Raw genomic sequence first — 20,225 nt, 5'->3', positions numbered from 1 at the left:
GATACATTTATTCTGAAACATGCAGCATTGGGATTAAAGACATCAGACTTCCTTGCCTAGTGGCACATCTTGTACCCAGTGTTCCTCCTTCACAGAGATTTCACAGTGTTTGTTTACTAAACAAAATTTAGCCACTTACCTAAAAATGGTGCAACTTGTTCAACAATGCAGGTAACAACAGAGATACACTATGAGTTATAGTCTCAACTAATCTCTCACAAACAATGAAGAGAAATTCCAAAAGGTTCACATGCAACAATATCTGGTATTTTCATGCATATCTGTTTTAGAAATTGAAAATAACTCTAAAAGAAACTGTTATAATGAAGGTGACTTATGATGGTGCCATCTACCAAGGCATTTTGAAGTCTATAGTATCAGGTATCTGCGACATTTGTCAGATAACTAACAACGACTTGGCATGCTCTCCCCTTTTAATTACTGTCTCCCTCCCTCTTTTCATTGATCTTTGAAACTGATTTCAGGAAACAGCTATCAATGGGACAGAGGAGGAAAGAGTTCACAGTTCAAAGTCAGTCATCTCTCTGAGTATGACAAGTGACCTTAAAGTAACTGTCAGTGAAAGTTCACAACAGCTGTACATAATAAAGAAATGCTTTATTCATTAGGATTAAGCTGAGGCATTATAGCCTGAACAAACCTGAATTGAAGGAAGAAACATTTATTTTATTTTTTAGAGGAAGTCTGGCCCTCACACTCAAATACTGCCATAGACAGTGTCAGCAAAGCAGAAAATATTAGTTTTAAAATATTAGGGGGAAAAATATGCTTTAGAGCACTTAGAACACTAAGAGTTCTCCACAAACGATGAAGTTCCAGCATATCATTTCTGAATCTGCTATCACAACAAACTCATAAAATATTTTATCTGAGAAGAAAAGGGAAGACCATACGTTTGATTGCCACAGCGCAACTGGTTCATTACGTCTAAATATCAGACCATCAACTCAAGGTCAGACTGATGCAGGGAAAATGTCAAAGGATGAAAGCAGGAATGAGATACCACCATGAAAGACCTTTTCAAGTGGATTTCTTGTATTAATTATTTTATAAGAGAACATGAATTTAGAGCGCTTCGGCATATAGAACTTAAACTTCCATTGCATATAATGAAATACAAACAAGAACATTCTTATAAACTAATTGCATTGCAATCTGTAGTCTGCACTTATAATTATCCTGAGTTATCTTAAAGGTGTTCATCAATGCAATACCTGTCAGAAGGATTAATTACCTCTCCCCCTTGCAAGAGTCCATGTCTCTCCAAATCTAGGAACCCACCTGAGAAAGGCAGGCCAGAGTGCTATGGGGGAAGGGGAAGGGGAAGGAAGTTGCCTTCTGTGAGCCCTCTCTGTGGGAACATGTGCTGTCGCCCCAGCACAGAGTTTGCTAGAGTTTGTTACTAGAAAGCCAGAGGGACATGGCACTTTGCAATAAATAAGTGGGTTTTGGGTTGCAGTTTGAGCACTCGGCCTCTAAAAGGTTCACCATCACTATCTTAGGCTGTCACTTTCAGGTGCAACACCAAGATTACTACCAAGCTTTTCTTCAAATGCTCAAAACAGTTGTCATATTTCCATAGATTTCTTTGGGTTATCTTTTTGTTTCTCACTTTTACATTTCAAAAAAGAGTAAATTAATCACATTTCCAAGCTCCCGAATTCCACCAACACTACATGGTTGTATGGATGAAAATGTATACTTTTCCAAAAAAAAAAAAAAAAAAAACACCCAGCAAGAAGAAAACTAACTTTGGTCCCATACAGACAGGCCAAAATAAAGCTGCTTCAGGTCACTTTGGAGGTATGCTGTTTCAATGATGCATGTGTCCTGAGAGTCCGGAAGCCGCACCAAAGCTATGCTGCAGTCCTTAGGACTGGAGCGTGGCTTTGGCACGGCTTCGGGACTCTTAGGATGCATGCATCACTGAAACAGCATACCTCCAAAGTGACCCGAAGCAGCTTTATTTTGGCCTGTCTGCACGGACCCTATGTTTCCTTATGAAACTCAAATGACTTCCCAAACGAACTGTTCTTGCTCTCTACTTTGTTGTATCAAGCATAATTTGTTACTAAGCAGCTGAAGACTTTTGTGGGATTAGGCACAAGCTCTGAATACCCAGAGGAAAATAAATAACTATTAAATAAGACAGAGGCCTGTTACAGACTGCCAAAATAAAGCTGCTTCGGGTCTCTTTGGAGGCATGCTATTTAAATGATACATGGATCCTAAGAGTCTGGAGGTCGCGCCAAAGCCACATTCCATTCCTAAGCACTGGAGTGCAGCTTTGGTGCAGCTTCCGGATTCTTAGGATGCATGCATCATTTAAACAGCATACCTCCAAAGAGACCCAAAGCAGCTTTATTTTGGCAGTCTGTAACAGGCCAGAGATGTATTTGTTTAAAAAATGGAACAAATTCAGACATAAAAAAGAAAAGCTACTTTTTGCTAACTACTGTGATTTAACCCAAGAAGTGTCATATGTTTTAAGCCAGGGTTTAATATTTAGTTAGAGAAAGTCCACTGATTTTATCTAGTCATGCCAGAAAGCAAATCCTACCCATCTTCAGTGAGAAACACATACTGAAAGGCAGTCTGTGTCTATGGAAATAGAAAGCCAACATATACAAACTGAATACCACAGTCGGTGAAGGCTACTCCAGCACCATGATTTACAGTTATGGTCAGACTCACATGGGATGGCCTCAATAACTGTTTTGTGTCTGAAGTGTTTTAGTACATAATGAAGTGTAAAAAACAAACAAGCCAGAGATGACACAGAAAGGATGGGAGGGGAGTGTCACTTAGCCAAGGCCACAACAATATCCATATAAGTACCGTATATACTCAACTATAAGCCAACCTCATGTATAAATCAAGGGCAAGTTTGGGGGCTAAAATAATGGATTTTGATATGACCTGAGTGTAAAATTTACAGGAATGTAACAAAGGATCTAAAGGATGAAGCAAAGGAAAACAATGCCAAAGAACTTGCAAAATTCCAGCAGGCATAACTGTTTGTGATCATACTTAAAGGCTGGATGAGAGAATTGATGGGTGTCAGTGCTTCCATGACAGATCATGCTCTTCTATTTCATCAGGAGATGGTTCCCTTTTAAAATAAGAGTTAAAGTACTGTACTTACATTGATCGATGGATAAATCGACCCAGGTTTTTGGGGTCAATTTTTAGACTAAAATTTCTAGACTTACATATGAGTATATGCAGTATATTGCAACCAAGACAAAAATCATCACCTGAGAGCATTATATATCCCAGTACAAAGGACACTACTGTATATATTTTTCAGAGTTGGAGGGAGCTGTCTTAGTTTGTTGCAGCAAAATGCAGAAAGGTTCTTGTTGCACTTTAAAATAACATGTTTTATTTCACAAAAAGTTGGTTAATTCCAAACCACTTCATAGTATATAATTGTTGCTATGAGCTCCCTATGCAATTGGGGTTGGGAGGAGAACATGATCCGCTAAAAACAGAAGTTTTACATTCTCAAATGTTTTATATTCTAGATGGATATTTTAAGGCTTATATAGAAGATTGTTGTTGTTGTGTGCCTTCAAGTCTCCTCTGACTTATAGTGACCCTAAGGGTTTCACAGGGTTTTATTGGCAAGGTTCTTCAGAGGGGGCTGCCACTGTTTTCTTATGAGGCTGAGAGAATATGACTTGCCCAAGGTCACTCAGTGGGTTTACATGGCTGAGCCGGGATTTGAACCCTGGTCTCCATAACATAGTTTTAATCCTGCATTTATTTGTTGTGCCTTCAAATTAACTCCAAATTCAAGTGATTCAGTTTTCTTAACAAAAATTGTTCTGAGGAGAGTTTCTTTGCCTTCCTCCGAGGCTCAGAAAGTATCACTTGCCCCGGTCACTCAGTGGTTTCCATGGCTGAGCAACAATTCGAACCCTGATCAGAAAAGTCTCAGTTCAACACTCAAACCCTGTTGGCTCTCAAAGCAAGCTAGACCACCTATATAACTTACACCAGGAGTGGACAGCATGTGGCCTACAAGCCATACACTTCCTCCCAGGGCTGTTTCTGTGGCCTCCCAGGAGTCTAGAAAATTGCTCCAAAATGCCCCCAAATGTCCTCTGGGGGAGAAGGTAATTTCCAATACATTTGGAGACCTCCAGGCCACCAGAGGGGTAATAAATAAATAAATAAATAAATAAATAAATAAATAAATAACAAATTATTTTAGAACATTTCCCACAAAATGCCTCCTTTTGTTTTCCACAAAATTCAGGCATGAGGGGCACTTCCACCACATTTCATGCTCCATGGCCCAATTTAGCCCCTGGACAATCCTGTTTTGAAACAGGAAATGACCAGAAAGTGACTTCTGCTCACTTTCTGTTGTTTTAAAAAAAGCCTCTCTCCTGGGCCTAAAATGGCCAAGAAAACCCCAAGTGCCCCTGTACCCACTAGAAGGGCATTGTGGGCAGTTAGGACAAAAATATTGATTTTTATTTTGCAGCAGTGGGTGCAATGTGCAGGTGAGCCCATCAAGGTCTCCTAGGGTCCTCTAGGCTTCCACAGTTGCCCATGCCAACATACACAAACATTACTTTTTTTTCATCCCTGGGGCATGGTATATCAGAGCCTAATTGTTACCACAGATAAGAATTATATAAATATCTGCCATGGGGCAAAGAGGAAACTTCTCCTTGCAAATTGGTGGGAAAGTTTACAAAAGTTGTGGTGACAAATGATTCACAAAACTCACATAATTACAACATGGGCAACTATTTTTCCCCCTGAGCTAGTAGCTTCTGTGAACCTACTTGCATGGCTGACCTACCTCTAATGAAATCTGAGCACAAGGCAGTCAAATTTTCCAGAGTATATTTAGCTAATTTGCACCTGAACTGAAGACTAATAAATTGTTAGGCATGCACAGGGTCCAAGATCACTATGCCTCCTACCAAGTATCTCTGCAGCTACCTACAGCCAATCTTAAAAAATATTTTGACCTTTATCCAGCATTCTTACACATTAACAATTACCACAACCTCAAAACAGACTTTCAAAGGCACTATTCTTATAATCCATTCAGGTAATTTTAGGATGTTAAACATTAAACAATGTGAATAACACCAATGTTGTTTTCCTTTTCAAAAGTCACTCAAGTAGTACTTTAAAGCATTATAATAAGAGCTGGGGAAATACAGTAGCTAGGAGTAACTAAGCTACAGATCAGGAAGTTCACAGTATGAATCTTACCCGTACCATTAATCCAGCTTTCACATTTGGGTGGGCAAAGGTTTAAATTCTAGAGCACAAATGTATAATTTGTGGTGCACCAACTCTTTTGCAGTCCTGAAACCCCTTGGATTCTCCTTTCCTGGTCAAACAATGGTGAACTGCCTCATCTGGGAGCTCACCTGGCTTCCAGAAACTTCTGGAGGGTATTTTTGGCAGTCCATGTAGCCTCCAGGACATAAAATTGATTCCTGCCCTCGCTGCAATCCTGCTACTGATAGTTCTCTCCGAGGACAGATTGAGTTTGGGCAATAACCAGCCCTTTCCAGGACAATGGGAAGCTTCTGATGTAGGCTAACAGGGAAGCAGTGGAAGGTAGCTGTGTGTGCATTTGAGAAACTTCCTTATTAACCAAAAATGGTAAAATGTCCTGGCACCAACTTCCTGGTAATAGGAAACATGAATGAAAATGGTAACAAAAGGGCAGAATGTAGATAGCACCACATCAATTTTTGTCAGTCTGTGCAATATTGAAAGTTACTGCCAGCTGTTTCAAAAGGAAGCTAAAATCCTAAAACATAAACCAATCAATACAATGTGAAAAGAGTAGATACAGGCTTGTACCCAGAGTCCTTTCCTAGCCGCTACTGCTGGTTTACATATGTAGGTATGCCATCCCCTTAAAGCAAACATACAGATGCCCAACATTATGAATTGCCTCTGGAAACACTTTAAATTGTGCCTACAAAATGGTGCAAGTATTTCAGCACAAGAAACTTATCTTCTCCATAATCCTAACAGACCACTGTATAAATTCTGTGGAGCAGAAACATTTCATTCTGAATTAAAATCAGATTCAGTTATGCCATGGACATAAAGAGACACTAAGATGACCATGGAACAATTCATTTTCACCCCTCTGCTTCAATGTATGCACCTATGTCAAAAACAAGCTCCTGTAACAGCTGGGATGAAACTGGTAATTCTGTTACCAGGATAATTGGCTAGACAACCTATTATTATTGCCTAACAGCATATTAACGGCTGGTGTTTAGGGAACTAGGATTTTCTTGGCAAGAGAAAAGCTAACTTATTGCCAGGCTGCCAGTGCTTCAGTCTACACTGGGCATACAATACAAGGGAGAAAAGGCATCATTCATTGTTCATCTACTAGCTAAAGTTCCAGTTCAATCCAGCTCCCCCTCCTTCTGCTTTATTCTTCTGAGTACACCAGCTGCTTAACTAGAATTATAAGTATAGCTCATGTTCACTTTCAATAGATGCCCATCTGCACACCGCACTAAACATCAGATTGCATAAACTTCCACTTGATTGTTTTGCAAAAACATGATCTTTACCTAACAGCAACATTTTGGTTTATACTACACACAAACTGAAGTCAGCTTTCTACCTATTTTCATTTCTAATTATTAATAATTAGGAATGATTAGGAGATTAAGAGAGAAATGATTCTCTACTAGAACCATAACATGAACCATAACAGGAACATTTCTTAAAATTAACAGTAAAAACAATTATGAGAAAGGGAAATCACAAAGTTCATTGTAATAAAAAGATGAGAAAGGGATAGAAAGATTCATAGACCTGAGCACTGTATTAATTCACTTGAAGCCATGCATTCTGTGGTTGCAGATTGTGGACTGTAGGTTGTCACAGTTGCCATTCACTTGGATTCTCATCTAGAGGCTTCATTTTTCTTTAAGATCCCCAAGTCACCAGATTCTGCCTGAGCTATGAAGCTAAGCAGGGCCAGCCCTGTTTAGTACTTGGATGAGACACTGACACCAAATGCCAAGTGCTGTAGGGTATATTTCAGAGGAAGGAAATGGCAAAACCACCTCTGAGTATTCCTTGTCTAAGAAAAACCTATGAAATTCACGGGATCAACAGGTGACATGAAGGCACAGACATGCAGACAGAAACACACACAGGGACCATGGCCTTGTTTAAAATCAGAACCACACCCTGAGCTTTTAGTGGTTTTATTTTAGTTGCTGCCCTGCAACTGTGGCAGCAGCTCTAAATAGGATGATGCCCCAGGGAGGTGATGAAGCCAATGAAGCCCACTCTTGCCTATATGAAACCCTGTTACATGCTCTTTTTGGAAGATTTTTGAACATGTGGTAAACCAATAAATAAGGGAAAAAAACGTTATATTCAAGACAATGTCAAGATGGATAAAGTGTCACCTCCATATTTCAGTCCCCTAAGACCTATATGATAATTCACAATAATATGTGAAAAGGTCTTCTTTATTTGTGAAAACACCTTGTTTGGCACAGAATAAAATTATAATGGTATCCTTCATCCAAAGCTTTTTTGAATGTCAAGAGTTTCTTTAGAAAAGGAGAGCAACTTACTTAATTGAGTTTCTAAAATGGTCTTCAGCAGGGCTTTTTACAGTACAACTGTTTAATAGCCACAGGTCTGCTTCCGCAGCATTATCTGAAAGAAAGATATGCATAAAATACAATTAGAAATGTATGTAGGAGACCCTACTTTCTATTAACACAGACTGGTTAACAAAGGAGCGTAGCTGTCAGATAAATATTCTACCACACTTAAAGAAAGTTTATAAAACTTGAGTCTCCCCCATCCGAAATGCTTGGGGCCAGTATTTTGCATTTCAGGTTTTTGGTATTTTTTATTTTTATTTTTTGGATTTTTGCATGTACATAATATCTTGGAGATGTCTAGACACAAAATTCATTTATGCTTCATATATACCTGATATACATAACCTGAAGATAGGTTTATAGACAATATTTTTAATAATTTTGTGTATGAAATAAAGTTTGTGTATATGAACCATGAGAAGGTATCTCAAGTTCAAATCACACTACAGAAATAATCCAGTTTGAGACTGCTTTAACTGCCCTGGCTCAATGCTAGGGAATTCTGGGACCTGTAATTCTGTGACACATCTAGCTTTCTCTGTCAGAGAGCTCTGGTGCCACAAAACATTACAGTTCCCAAGATTCTCTAGCACTGAGCCAGGGCAATTAAAGGGGTCTTAAACTGAATTATTTATGCAGCATCTTTGGGACCTCAGCCACCCATGAAAAAAACTCTGAACCCATAATACATTTCAAGAAAATTATTAACAAACACATGCACGGACACTTATATGCAGTGAACAAATTGTACAATGATGACACAGATGTTAACATAACTACAGTAAGTAACTTCTATATACAGTGTTTCAACAATTACTGACATATCTGAGATCATTTACGGATCAGAGTAAGTTTGCACTTCACTCACCTCTACATACCAGAGACAACCTAACATTTTTTTACTCTCATGATAATCAGTTTTGTAATAAAAGAGGCTTATTGCCTTTTCTGTCACTTGTTCACAAAGCAATACCGTGCTCACTGAAGAGTATGGGTGAACACTGATCAACAGGTTACCCTGTGGTTGGAATATTCACCCTACACCCCAAACTCCTTTGTCTGCTGCAAGAAGTTTAGTGATACCTTTTTACCCAAGTGATGCATTTATCTATGGGTAAACTTCCAGAGGCTGCATAGCTGCAGTAAATGGAGCCAAAGTCACATGCCTATCTTTCCCCAAAACTTCCCCACCCAAAGACTGCAACACAGTGTCCAATATTCTGTTTTTAGAATTCAAAGATGTAGCTGTGTTAGTCCGTAAAATCAGTATGTAAACAGATCTTGTAGCATCTTTGAGAAGCTAAACGAAGTTAACAGCATGAGCTTTCATAGACTTCAGTCTGCATCTGAGGAAGTAGACTGAAGTCTATGAAAGTTCATGCTACCAACTTTGTTTTTTCAGCTAGTCTCAAAAGAGCTATAAGATCACTTTACATCAGGGGTAGGCAACCTTTTTGAGCCGAGGGCCGGGTTGCTGTCCCTCAGAGAACTGGGGGGCCGAAGCCAAAAAATAAATAATTAAATAATTGTTTTTTTTTTTAAAAAATTAAATATATAAATAAACCAGGACAAATGTAGGACAAAATTTTCAAATGGAAGACACTTTTTTTAAAAAAAAATGGAGGACACGCGAAAAAATTTGCTGATTTTTAAAATAATGTTAATATAAATGCATGTTTCTGAGGCTTCTATAGACAATTGCCCCCCAAAGGCCCCGGCAGCAATCAGCGGCAGGACCAGGCTGGGGCCGGTCCCAAGGCCTCGCCGGGCCGCAGGTTGCCTACCCCTGGTTCAGATGGTCTGTAAGGGTCTTCATACAGGTGAGGCCCTCCTCCTTCTGCTCATTTTAACCCCTTTGCCTGATGAAGTAGCTGAAGCACTGCTTCTTTTGCACAAGATGGAAAGTTCCTCTCCCAAAAGATGCCTTAATAACAGGTTCCACTGGAAGAATAACTGCCTCTCCTCCCTAGGAGGACCAGCCCAGAGGGACAGGGAGCAAGACAACAAGTTGTTTGCCTTCCTTGCCCCAGTAGTTTGGCCCAATCCACAGTACTCCCCTTGTCAGCTCATATTCCTTTGCCATCTTGCCCTTTGCCTCGGGCAGCAAAATATCTTGGGTCATCCCCCGCAAGAGATCATTTTGGATTGTTCTAATATGCCATACATTTTATTTGTCCTTTTAAGTTGATGGACTTTCAGTGATGTGATTTTAAAAAAATGTTAATATCCCAGGCCTCGGTGAGGCCGGAGGAGCCTAAGGCCAGAGCCCCAACCGTGGAGCCACCCCCCAGGCCTCAGCGAGGCCAGAGGAGCGGCCCCAGCAGGCCACAGCAACAGCTGCACTGGTGACGGCAGCAGCGGCATCAAGAGAAGCCGTAAGAGCGGCCAAAGGCACCGCCACAGTGGCGCTCTAAGAAAGCCCAGGGGTGGGGGCAAACCCAGGACAAAGGCCCAAACAGTACGGGACCGTGCAGACCAGTCCAAACCCAGGAAAGTCCCACCCCCCGGAGGGTTATGGCAACCCTAGTTTTAACTGATGATGTTTGTTTGTTGTTCCCTACTTTGATCCATGGGGAGAGGTGAGAAATAAATTATTATTATTATTATTATTATCTCCAAACAATTTATAATTCCAAAATGTATCCCAAAATGAGGTGGTGGTGGTTGTTACTGTATCTACTCATGTATAAGTCTAGAAATTGTAGTAAAAACATTGACCCCAAAAACCTGGGTCGACCTACCCACAAATCAATGTAAGTACTGCCCTTTAACTCGTATCCAAAAGAGAACCATGCCCTGGAGAAAGGTAAGAGCGTAATCTCTTCTTGGAGCACCTAAACGTAGCACCAGTCCCCATACTCTCTCATCCAGCCAGCCTTTAAGGGGAGCACAAACAGTTGTGCCTATCACAATTTTTAAGATGTTTACTATCATTTTCCTTTCTTCATCCTTTATGTCCTTTCTGACACGCTGCTAAGTTTTACCCTTGACTTATCCACGGCTCATATCAAAATCCATAATTTTGGCCCCAAAACCTGCCCTCGACTTATACATGAGGTCAACCTATAGTTGAGTATAGACAGTATTATTGTTGTTGTTGTTAGTGTTATTCTTCTTCTTCAAATAGGGATGGTGCCAAGCAGTGCTTGGGAAAGTTCCCCTTTCTTTCTTGTTGGACTACAACTCCCTTTGCTGGCTGGGGGATTCTGGAAGCTGTAGTCCAAAGAAGAGGGAGACTTTTGCCCTCCTGGGACAGGGAAGCACTCCAGCAGCTATGCTCATCATTTCCACTCTTTGGGAAATGGAAAGCAAAACTTAGGTGATGTTTTTTAGAGAGGTATAAAAAGGCAAGCCCATGGGCAGAGATGCTCAAGGTGGTTCCTCCTGGAGCCTTTGCAAAAGCAACTGCTGCCTGGAAAGAAGGCGGCAAGCAAGAGAGGAAACCAGTCAGTAGTTTCTTTCCCTCGTTTCAGGCCAAGGAGGGAGAGAAGAAGAGAAGCTTTGGAAGAATCCCAAAATGAGGTGAGATTTCATTCCAGCCTTCTTTCAACCTGGTTTGCAAGGAAGGCAAGGAGGGGGTCAGGAATTGCAGGTGGAAAGCAAGTGCATGGCAATTGTGTAAAACATGATGGGACTCTCAGGGCAAAGCTTTCAGGCACAGCTCTGAGGACCTCTGCAAAATAAATAGGAGTGGTTTTATGGCCAATTTGGTAAGTCCCAGAACCCACTAAAAATGCAAAACAGCAGGGGGGCAAGGGGGACTACTTAAGCTATTAAGCTATACTATAGTAAAGTATCATACTGGAGTAGTATAGTGACATCCAAAATCCACAAAACAGGGATAACCTTTATAGGGCCAAACAAATGCCTAAATAGATAAACAAAAGACATGTTGCAGGTGGAAAGGAGATGTCTTGCAATTTTGCAAAATATGGACTCTCAGGGCAAATCTTTTGGGCATAGATCCAAGGAGGGGAGAACCCCATTTGCAAAAGAGGAGATGGGATTTTATGGTCAATATAGATGATAAGCCACAGAAGCCACTTTAAAAAGTAAAAGAAAAGAAGGAATGGGGGGGGGGCTAGAGAAACATTAAGTTAAACTATATTAAAATATCATACTGGACTAGTACAGTAACATTCAAAATCCACAAAACAGTGAGGCCTTTATCAAATAAAATAGATATTGCAAGCTTTGGAAGCCTCATTGGCTTCTTCATCAGACAAAAGGGTTAAAAGATGGTAAAAGAAGTACCATGGAAACAACCAGGATCTATCTAAAGGAGAATTTATTTTTCTTGTGGTAGTGGAGTTTCCTGGGGCTGAGAGTGTGGGACTTGCATTGGGTTTCCATCTCTGAGCAGGATTTGAAGCCCAGTCGCCCAGAGTCCGACAACCAAGCCACTTGTAAGCTACAAATGCACAATATTCACCACAATCACAAAGCACAAGAAACGGAAGACTCTCTTGTTGTTCCTTGCAAACAACTATATTCCAACATGCTTTAAATGAATTTCAAATAAACAAATAGAAATGCCATAGAAGTACTTAAAGAAACATTATCCACAATTGTGGTGACGCTGTATAGCACTATTTTTCTGGTTCCCTGGATTCATGAAGCATGTGATAAGATGTGCATCTTTATTGCTTCTGGATGATGACATTTGTATTCTATAGTTTTTTGTGGGCTTTTTGGGCTATGTGGCCATGTTCTAGAAAAGTTTTTATTTCTAGTTCATTCCGGAGTATAATTTGTTTTGCAATTAATAATCGGACATCCTGGAGTTTATTTCCTTGACTATCATGTGTTTGTAATTTGCCTTTAGATATATCATGAATGTTTTTAGGCATTTATCATACTATGTTTGTACATAGCCTAGTATGATAACTTGCTGTAGTTCAATTTAACAGTTTGTAAGCCCTCCCCCCACCCCCCACCCCATTTTTTTTTCTTGCAGGAGTGATTTTAACTAAGGTTGAGGGGCAGTTTTTATTTTAACAACAACAAAACCAGTTTTTAAAACCAGTTATTTTTGTCTGGTTGACTGGTTAGCTTGTTTTTGCATTGATGTGTAGGACTACACTAAATGCTGAGAGTCTGGAGCTGCCAATCCCTTCTTAGCCCAGGGAGAGAAAGATAAACTTGGGAAGCTTCTCTGGGGAAGGAACTACATCTCTCCTTCTTTGGGGGCCTTTAAACAAAGGTCAGGTGGCATCTTTCTCTCAGGAGTGCTTGACTTGTGTCTTCTTGCATGGCAGAAGAGGGTTGGATTAGGAGGCCTTTGAGGTCCCTTCCAACTCTATGAGTTCTATGTTGCTCTTCAGTTCCTTTTCTGAAGATGCTGATGATGGGTGCCTCTGCCAAAGCTTGAAAAGGTGACATTGGGAGGTGGCATTGTTAAGTGGGGCATTTTTCGGCAAGTTCTAGCATTCAAAGAGACAGTTGTGTTAGTCTGGAAAATCAGCATGCAAAAGGCATCTTTAAAGCACAGGGGTTCTCAAATGGTGGGCCAGGACCCCGGGGGGGGGGCAATAGTTGCTTAAGAAGGGTGCAAGAAAACATTTGGGGTCCACTCAAGAAGAAAAGAGAGAAGAGCAACACTCCTTTGAAGCACTTTTGGTATCTGCTGGGGTTTGGAACCAGGATCCACCGTGGATACTAAAATCTGTGGATGCTCACGTCCCATTAAGTACAACGGTGTAGTAAAACCATTGGTTTCCCTTATAATGGCAAAGTCAAGGTTTGCTTTTTAGAATGTATATATTTTTAACATTTAAAAAATGTTTTCAAGCTGTCGATGCTTGAATCCATGGATAAAAAAAATCTGTGGATATGGAGAGGCAACTGTACAGTGGGCCCTCGGTATCCGCTGGGGTTTGGTTCCAGGGCTCCCTGTGGATACCAAGATCCGTGGTTGCTTAACTTCCATTACATCCAGTGGGGTAGTAAAATGGTGCCCCTTATACGTAGGGTTGCCATAAGTCAGGACCTCCAAACCGGGACAAATGTAGGACAACATTTTCAAATGTAGGATACATTTTTTTTTTTAAAAATGGAGGACATGCGAAAAAATTTGATGATTTTTAAAAAATGTTAATATAAATGCATGTTTCTTAGGCATGATCAAAATGGAGGACATTTTGGCATTATTTCTAGACAGATGGCAGAAATGTACTTCCCTTTCTGGCCAAACACCCCCAACCTCAATTCCAGAACACACACGACACACATTTGGGCACTTCACATGGCTTTACTTAACATGGCCTCTTGCGTATTTCAGAGGCTTATTCCATAACCAAACCCCTTGGGTTTAACACTTAGCATGGTTTAACATGGCTATGCATATTGAACATGTCAAGGTGGTTTCACAGTTCTTGCACCAAGTGTACTTCTCAGAAGTGTGTACTTGGTCAAGGGACTTTGCTTTTTCTTCACTGCGCATGAGCTTGTAAAAATCACAGCAACTTACATTGGCCATGCCTCAGAAGCTTGCTGATATCAATATCACCATTAAAGAACCAAAAACACACAGAAAAGGCATTTTGGAAAGTCATACTCTCTCAGCTTCTGAAACAGTGCCTGCAGGACTCTCAAGCTGACTCATATCATCATCATCATCATCATCATCATCATCATCATCATCATCATCATCACCACCACTACATTATCACTGTCAAAACAAGGGAGACTTGTTAGCATTAAAAGCACCCCCCCCCCAAATAAAAACACCTTGAGGCCTCTGGCCACTCACTCACCACCTCCTCCTCCTCCTCCTCCTTCTTCTTCTCCTCCCCCCTCCTCCATTCACCGCGCGGCCTAGGGCGGAGGGGGTGGAGGAGGAGGAGGTGGGTGACACGCCTGCGCAGGGATGTGGGGGAAGGTGGCACCTCCTGTGCGCAGGCACACCACCCTCCCCGCCTCCTGCGCATAACCGTGCCACCCACCTCCTCCTCCTCTGCCCCCTCCACCGCAGGCCACGCGGGAAGGCAGGGGAAGGTGGCGTGGCCACGTGGGGAGGCAGAGAGGGTGGTGCGCCTGTGCGCAGGAGGCACCGCCTCCACCTTCGCCTCCTCCACCGCGTGGCCCTCCTCTTCCTCCGCCTCCTCCACGCAGCCATGCACGGTGGAGGAGAAGGAGGGCAGCAAGGCCCCGCGGGCCGCAGCACAACCCAGCTGCAACTGGGGTTGTCCCAGTTTTTGGCGGCACCCAGGACGGGAGGGGCCCGGGGCCGCCAAAACCGGGACAATCCCAGTTGCAGCCGGATTATGGCAACCCTACTTATACGAAATGGCAAAATCAAGGTTTGCTTTTCAGATGGGGGGGGGGGGATTTCATGCTGTGGATAGTCGAATACATGGATGTCAAGACTTCTGTTATACGAAGGGTGCAGGCAGGTTAGCATCAGAGGGAGGTTCACTCCCCAGTCTGTTCCCAGCCTCAGACTTTAGTAAAAGGCGAAAGATTTATATGATTGAAGAGAAACCAGAATATACTCTGGTTTCTCTTCAGATCGTATAAACCCCAGCCTCAAACTGCCAAGAGAATGCAAAAAGTATTGAACATGGTAATTCCTTTATTGTTGTTGCTGTTATCAACATCATCATCATCATCATCATTGTTTATTTGTATAGGGCCATAAATTTGCATGGCCCTTCAATGAAACAACCAGTTCAAACATTCAATCCTGCCAAAGGCATACAAACTAAGGATAATAAGAAGTTAACTATACAATAATTACAAACAATGTTTTGTCATTTTTTATGCTGCAATCCTGCCTCGATCCCCAGGGAGAGGTGGGGAATATAAATAAATTTCATTATTGTTGTTGTTGTTGCTATTGTTATTGCTATTAAATTATGCAAGTAAAATGCAGTTCTGTGGAAGCAGCAACTGACATATAATCAAATATATAATAATTATAAAACAGTATTTTTCATGCCACTGAAGAGCTAGTTAACGTCTGGCCGTGAGGCTAACTAGGACTGCAAAGCTGATCTTCCTGGTGGCAGAGGCCAAGCTCAGCACGGTCATGTACAGTGCCAAGACCAGTGGCAAAATATTTTACAGGTGGTACTCAACTCCAGACAGTAATAACCGGCGTTGGAAGTGTCGTGAAGAAAAAGGAACAGATCAGCAGCTTGGCAGTTTGAGACCTGGGTGCTGCATGATGGGCTGAGCTCCCATCACTAGTCCCAGCTTCTGCCAACCTAGCAGTTCGAAAGCATGCAAATGCAAGTAGGTAGATAGGTGCCACTTCTCAGTGGGAAGGTAGCAGCGTTTGGTGCAGTCACGCTGGCCACAGGATCGCCAGAGCAGTCCTCGGACAATGCTGGCTCTTTGGCTTAGAAACAGAGAGAAGCACTGCCTCCTACAGTCAGACACGACTTGACAAGCTTGTCAACGGGGAATACCTTGACCATGACCACATATGGTGGTCCCATAATAAGACCAAAGAATTTGTCAGATAAGGACTACAACTGATAAGATATTACAGACAAATACAGAATATAAACCAGGAAGATTTCTAGTAAATATAGTAGATGAAAATTAGCAACAAAACATATGGAAGAATATTGTTTCACTGATAACTGCAGCTAGAATGGTACAGTATTAGCTAACTGGTGGGAAAATGACAAAGTGTCTGAAATTGAAGACTGGGAGATAAAGCTTTATGAAATAATAGAAATGGATTAGCTAACTAGAACCATCCAACACAAAGAAACCAATGAATATCTAGAGGATTGGGAAAGAGTAATAGAGTATTTAATGTGTACCACTGCAGCAACCACAACCTCTGATGTTCTTTAGGCCATTCTGAATTGCTGTGTTGAGATGAGTGCCTCCCATTCTATGTGCCTCTCAATGCTCCTCCAGGGAATATTTAAAGGAGTTCCATTTCCTGTGTAGACGTGGTGCCCAAGTAATAGAGGACCTATCACATTATGTACTCAAGTGCCCTCTCTATTCAAGCTGTAGGGAACATTATCAGGGCCCCTTTCTAATCCAGCCTGAGCCACTGGCCTGAATGGGGAAAGACCTTTCTTTCTTTTTGAGTGACTCTAATCATTCTGTGTCTCTGCTTCAAGGGAAAATGTGGGGCAAGAAAGGGATTATATTTAATTTGCACAGTGTGGCCCTCTGTTCTTTCAATTTTAACGGTTTTTTATGATAAATTTGTGACAATTTGAACTGGTCTGTAGGCTAATTCAATAAGTCATTCATTCATTCATCCATTCATTTGTGCTTCTTACTCTCTCCTTTTCCATCATCCTCTCTTCCCTTGGCAGCAACCAGCCATTGAAGGAGAAGCTCCAGCGCCTGCAGTGTCATTTCACCTGGAACCTTGAGGTCAGGCACAATTTCCAGCACACCCTGAAGAAGTTGGATCTCCACCTGGAACACACATTTTACCGTAATCGTGGCACCTACCTAGCCATGAAGGCCTACCTGCACCACCTCCGAGGGGACTACCATGAAGCTCTGGGAAGCCTCCAAAGAGCAGAGGAGGTTCTGAAACAGGATCATCCCACCAACTTCTCCTGCCAGGCCCTTGTGATTTATGGGAACTACGCCTGGATTTATTACCACTTGACCAACTACGAGGAGGTAGAGCTCTACCTGGGCCGGATCCGTGAGATTTGTCAGGCTCTTGCCAGCCCTGAGCCTTACTCTGTCGAGATCCCCGGAGTCCAGGCCCAAAAAGGGTGGTCCCTACTGGCAAGGGGTTTCCGGAATGGACCAGAAGCCACCAAGTGTTTCCGAATGGCCTTGGGGAAAGACAAGTCCAACAAGGAATACAAGGCAGGTCTGGCATTCTCCATCTTTGCCTCCTGGACTCACTCTCCAAGACAACATCTTCAGCATGAGGCCCAGAGATTGTTGGAAGACATCCGTCATCACCAGCCGCAAAACTATGAAGCCAAAGTATATTTGTCTCGTGTGCTTGAGAGAACAGACCAGGAGCAATCCAACCGCTTGGTAGAAGAGGTGATTGAGAACAGCCTCAACCCAGAAGTCCTGAGAAATGCCTCCAAGGTCTACAGGCCCCAGTCCCTCCCACAAGCCATTGACGTACTGAAGAAGGCCATAGCCCTGGACCCCAACTACCACCTCCTGCACTATGACCTTGGTGTCTACTACATGGAACTCATGGAGAGAGGGTCCCCAGGAGATAGAGAGGAAACCATTGCATTGGCTATTGAGAGCTTCAAACGGTCTCTGGAAACAGATCCTGAGTCTGTGTTTTCCCAGCTGAAGTTGGCCAAAATGTACGGAGAAAGGTCCTTGGAGGTTTATGAGGAAGAGATTCATCAGAACCTGCTGGACGATATGCCCAACCTCAGCAAGCGATGCCAGCAGGCCCTCTACCTTCACCGGGGAGACTTCTTGCTCCACAGGAAAGGAGAGAGGCAGGGAGCGCTGGAGATGTACCAGGCCTGCTACCAAGTCCATGGCGATCATCCTCTGGAGCAAAGTCAGCTAGTTGAAAGTCTGAGGGTCTTGGCAAGGAGATTCCGAGAAAACATGGAAATGGATCGTGCTGAGGTTGTGTACAGCTTGCTTCGAAGGTTGGGATTTGAGGATCGAAGAGACGAGAGGGGAGCTGCGAGGCGTGAACAGTAGAGGTCCAGAAGATAAAGGGCTTCCACCAGCATCACAAGGAAATCTGTGCTCCCCACAAGGATGTGCTTTGTTCAATCTTTCCAGGCAACTACAGTACTTAAAGAGGACATTGTTCCTGTGCTTTCTTCTTTTTTCCTTCAGCAGCCTCTTCCCACACCTTCTTTGTGCTCAACCCAGCAGAGCTTTTTCCCCCCTGCAGCAAGCATACTGTCAAATCAGCAGATCAGCAAGTGATGAGTCACATTGCTTTCCAGAATTTGGGAAAGGGTAGCTTTTTTGGACTGCAACCCCCACAGCACCCCAGCCTAGCATGGCCAGTTTCCACCTTGGCTAGGGGATTCTGGGGACTGCAGTCCCAAATTTCCCCATGCTTTGCTGCTTCTTGGTGGCTCTGAACCGTCCATCTTTGTCTTTGTAGGAACCGCCTGCCTATAATCTGTGAACCCCTGGAAAAGGTTAGACCACCAGGAGCTACTGCATGCAAAACGCCGGTTACTCTGGGGTTACTTCCTCCAAAATAAAACTTGGCGGTGTTAAGTTTCTCCTGGAAGCACTAACTTAGAAGAGTTGCATGTTAATTGTATTGTGTTATTGCTGTTGTTGTGCTGCTGCTGCTGCAAACCTTTGCTGTTACTAATATTATAATACTAATAAAGTACTGTGTATTCATTTATATCCTGTCTTTCTTTTTATCTGAGAAGGAGTATTCAGGGTGGCTTCCAGATCATCAGACAGCTGTACAAAGGTGTTTTGCATTCTGCAGAGAAGTACCTTGCAAAAAGAATAATCCAGCAGGAAATGCCCAAGAAACCTCATAGACACAAAGGGGTGCTGCACAGGAGCATGGTACTACTCTGGAGGAGTTCCCATTCATTTACATGGGCTGCTCCCAGAGTATTCTGGCTGTCCTATTACCTGGGCCCTTTGGAGCAATGCAAAGCAGCTTTTTGCACACTTGGCCTACTGTCCCTCAGCCTCTGGCACAAATCACTCAGTCTGAGGTCACAAATGAGGCATCCAGCATGGATCGCATGGATGGGCACCTCCTTGTGACCTCAGAGGGAGCCACTAGTGGCACTGGAGGTAGCACAATGGCATGCTCTTATGTCTACATGGACCACTTGCACTGATTTCACACCACTCTCACTCCAAACCGGTGCAAGGCGGCTGAGGTCCCAACAAGGAAGAGAATGTGCTTTGTTCAACCTTTCCAGACAACCCCAACACTTAAGAGAGCACACCATCACCGTGCTTTCTTCTTCTTTGCCTCTTCATACACCCTTGTTGTTCTCAACCTATTTGCCCTGTCAGATTCAAAGATAAGCAAGTAATGAGTGACATTGCTTTCCAGAATCTGGGAAAGGGTAGCTTTTTTGGAGTGCCAACACATCTGAAAGTCCTAATGAGGAATCTTTACTCAGGACAGGAGGCCACTCTCTGGACACAACATGAAGAAACATAGAGAATCAGAATGGTTCCCAAATGGAAAAGGCTGCATCCTTTCCCCCTATCTATTTGATATGTATGCAGAACATATTATAAGAAAAGAAGGCTTGAACACAGAAGGAGGAGGAGTAAAAATAGGAAGGAATATAAAAAAATCTAAGATATGCATACGACAGCAAAACACTAGCTGAAACATCACAGACTTGGAAGTACTACTAAGGAAGATCAAGGAGGAAAGTGGGTAACTTTTCTGCTGTACACATGTCCTTCCACATTTGCGGCTTTGTCTTTTGTGGATTTGATTATTCATGGATTTTATTAATATGTTCTCTCTAGGAATATCTAGATCCTCCAGCACAACACTATAGTCAATTTAAACTAAACGTCGCACTGAAAGACCTAGAGGTTCCTAGAGAGAACACTCTGCTAGGCATTTGTAGCTCCTCCAGTGCAATTCTATGGTCAATGTCTGGCAGGTGTTGACCACAGAGTTGCACT

At 42.5% G+C, this 20,225-nt stretch overlaps 2 protein-coding genes across 4 annotated transcripts in view; one reads left to right on the top strand and one right to left on the bottom strand.

Moving 5' to 3' along the window:
* LOC149317087 (threonylcarbamoyladenosine tRNA methylthiotransferase-like) overlaps positions 1-20,225 on the bottom strand; it is a 319,318-nt gene that overhangs the window by 239,474 nt on the left and 59,619 nt on the right. For all 3 annotated transcript variants that reach the window (XM_089516838.1, XM_089516835.1, XM_089516836.1), the window contains exon 4: positions 7,623-7,707. In XM_089516838.1, the coding sequence (XP_089372964.1) occupies positions 7,623-7,707 (85 nt within the window). The remainder of the gene's footprint in view (positions 1-7,622; positions 7,708-20,225) is intronic.
* Positions 9,456-18,928, top strand: LOC149317088 (interferon-induced protein with tetratricopeptide repeats 5-like). Its single transcript, XM_089516839.1, has 2 exons — positions 9,456-9,478; positions 16,946-18,928. Exon 2 carries the CDS (start codon positions 17,094-17,096, stop codon positions 18,279-18,281), a length of 1,188 nt encoding a protein of 395 aa, XP_089372965.1. The 5' UTR covers positions 9,456-9,478; positions 16,946-17,093; the 3' UTR covers positions 18,282-18,928.

The sequence above is a fragment of the Sceloporus occidentalis genome, unplaced genomic scaffold, assembly GCF_023333645.1.
Source record: "Sceloporus occidentalis isolate IW3139 unplaced genomic scaffold, rSceOcc1.0.p SCAF_3, whole genome shotgun sequence".
NCBI classification, from domain to species: Eukaryota; Metazoa; Chordata; class Lepidosauria; order Squamata; family Phrynosomatidae; genus Sceloporus; species Sceloporus occidentalis.
The sequence above is the reverse complement of the archived record's forward strand: the minus strand, read 5'-3'. Positions and strand labels throughout refer to the sequence as shown.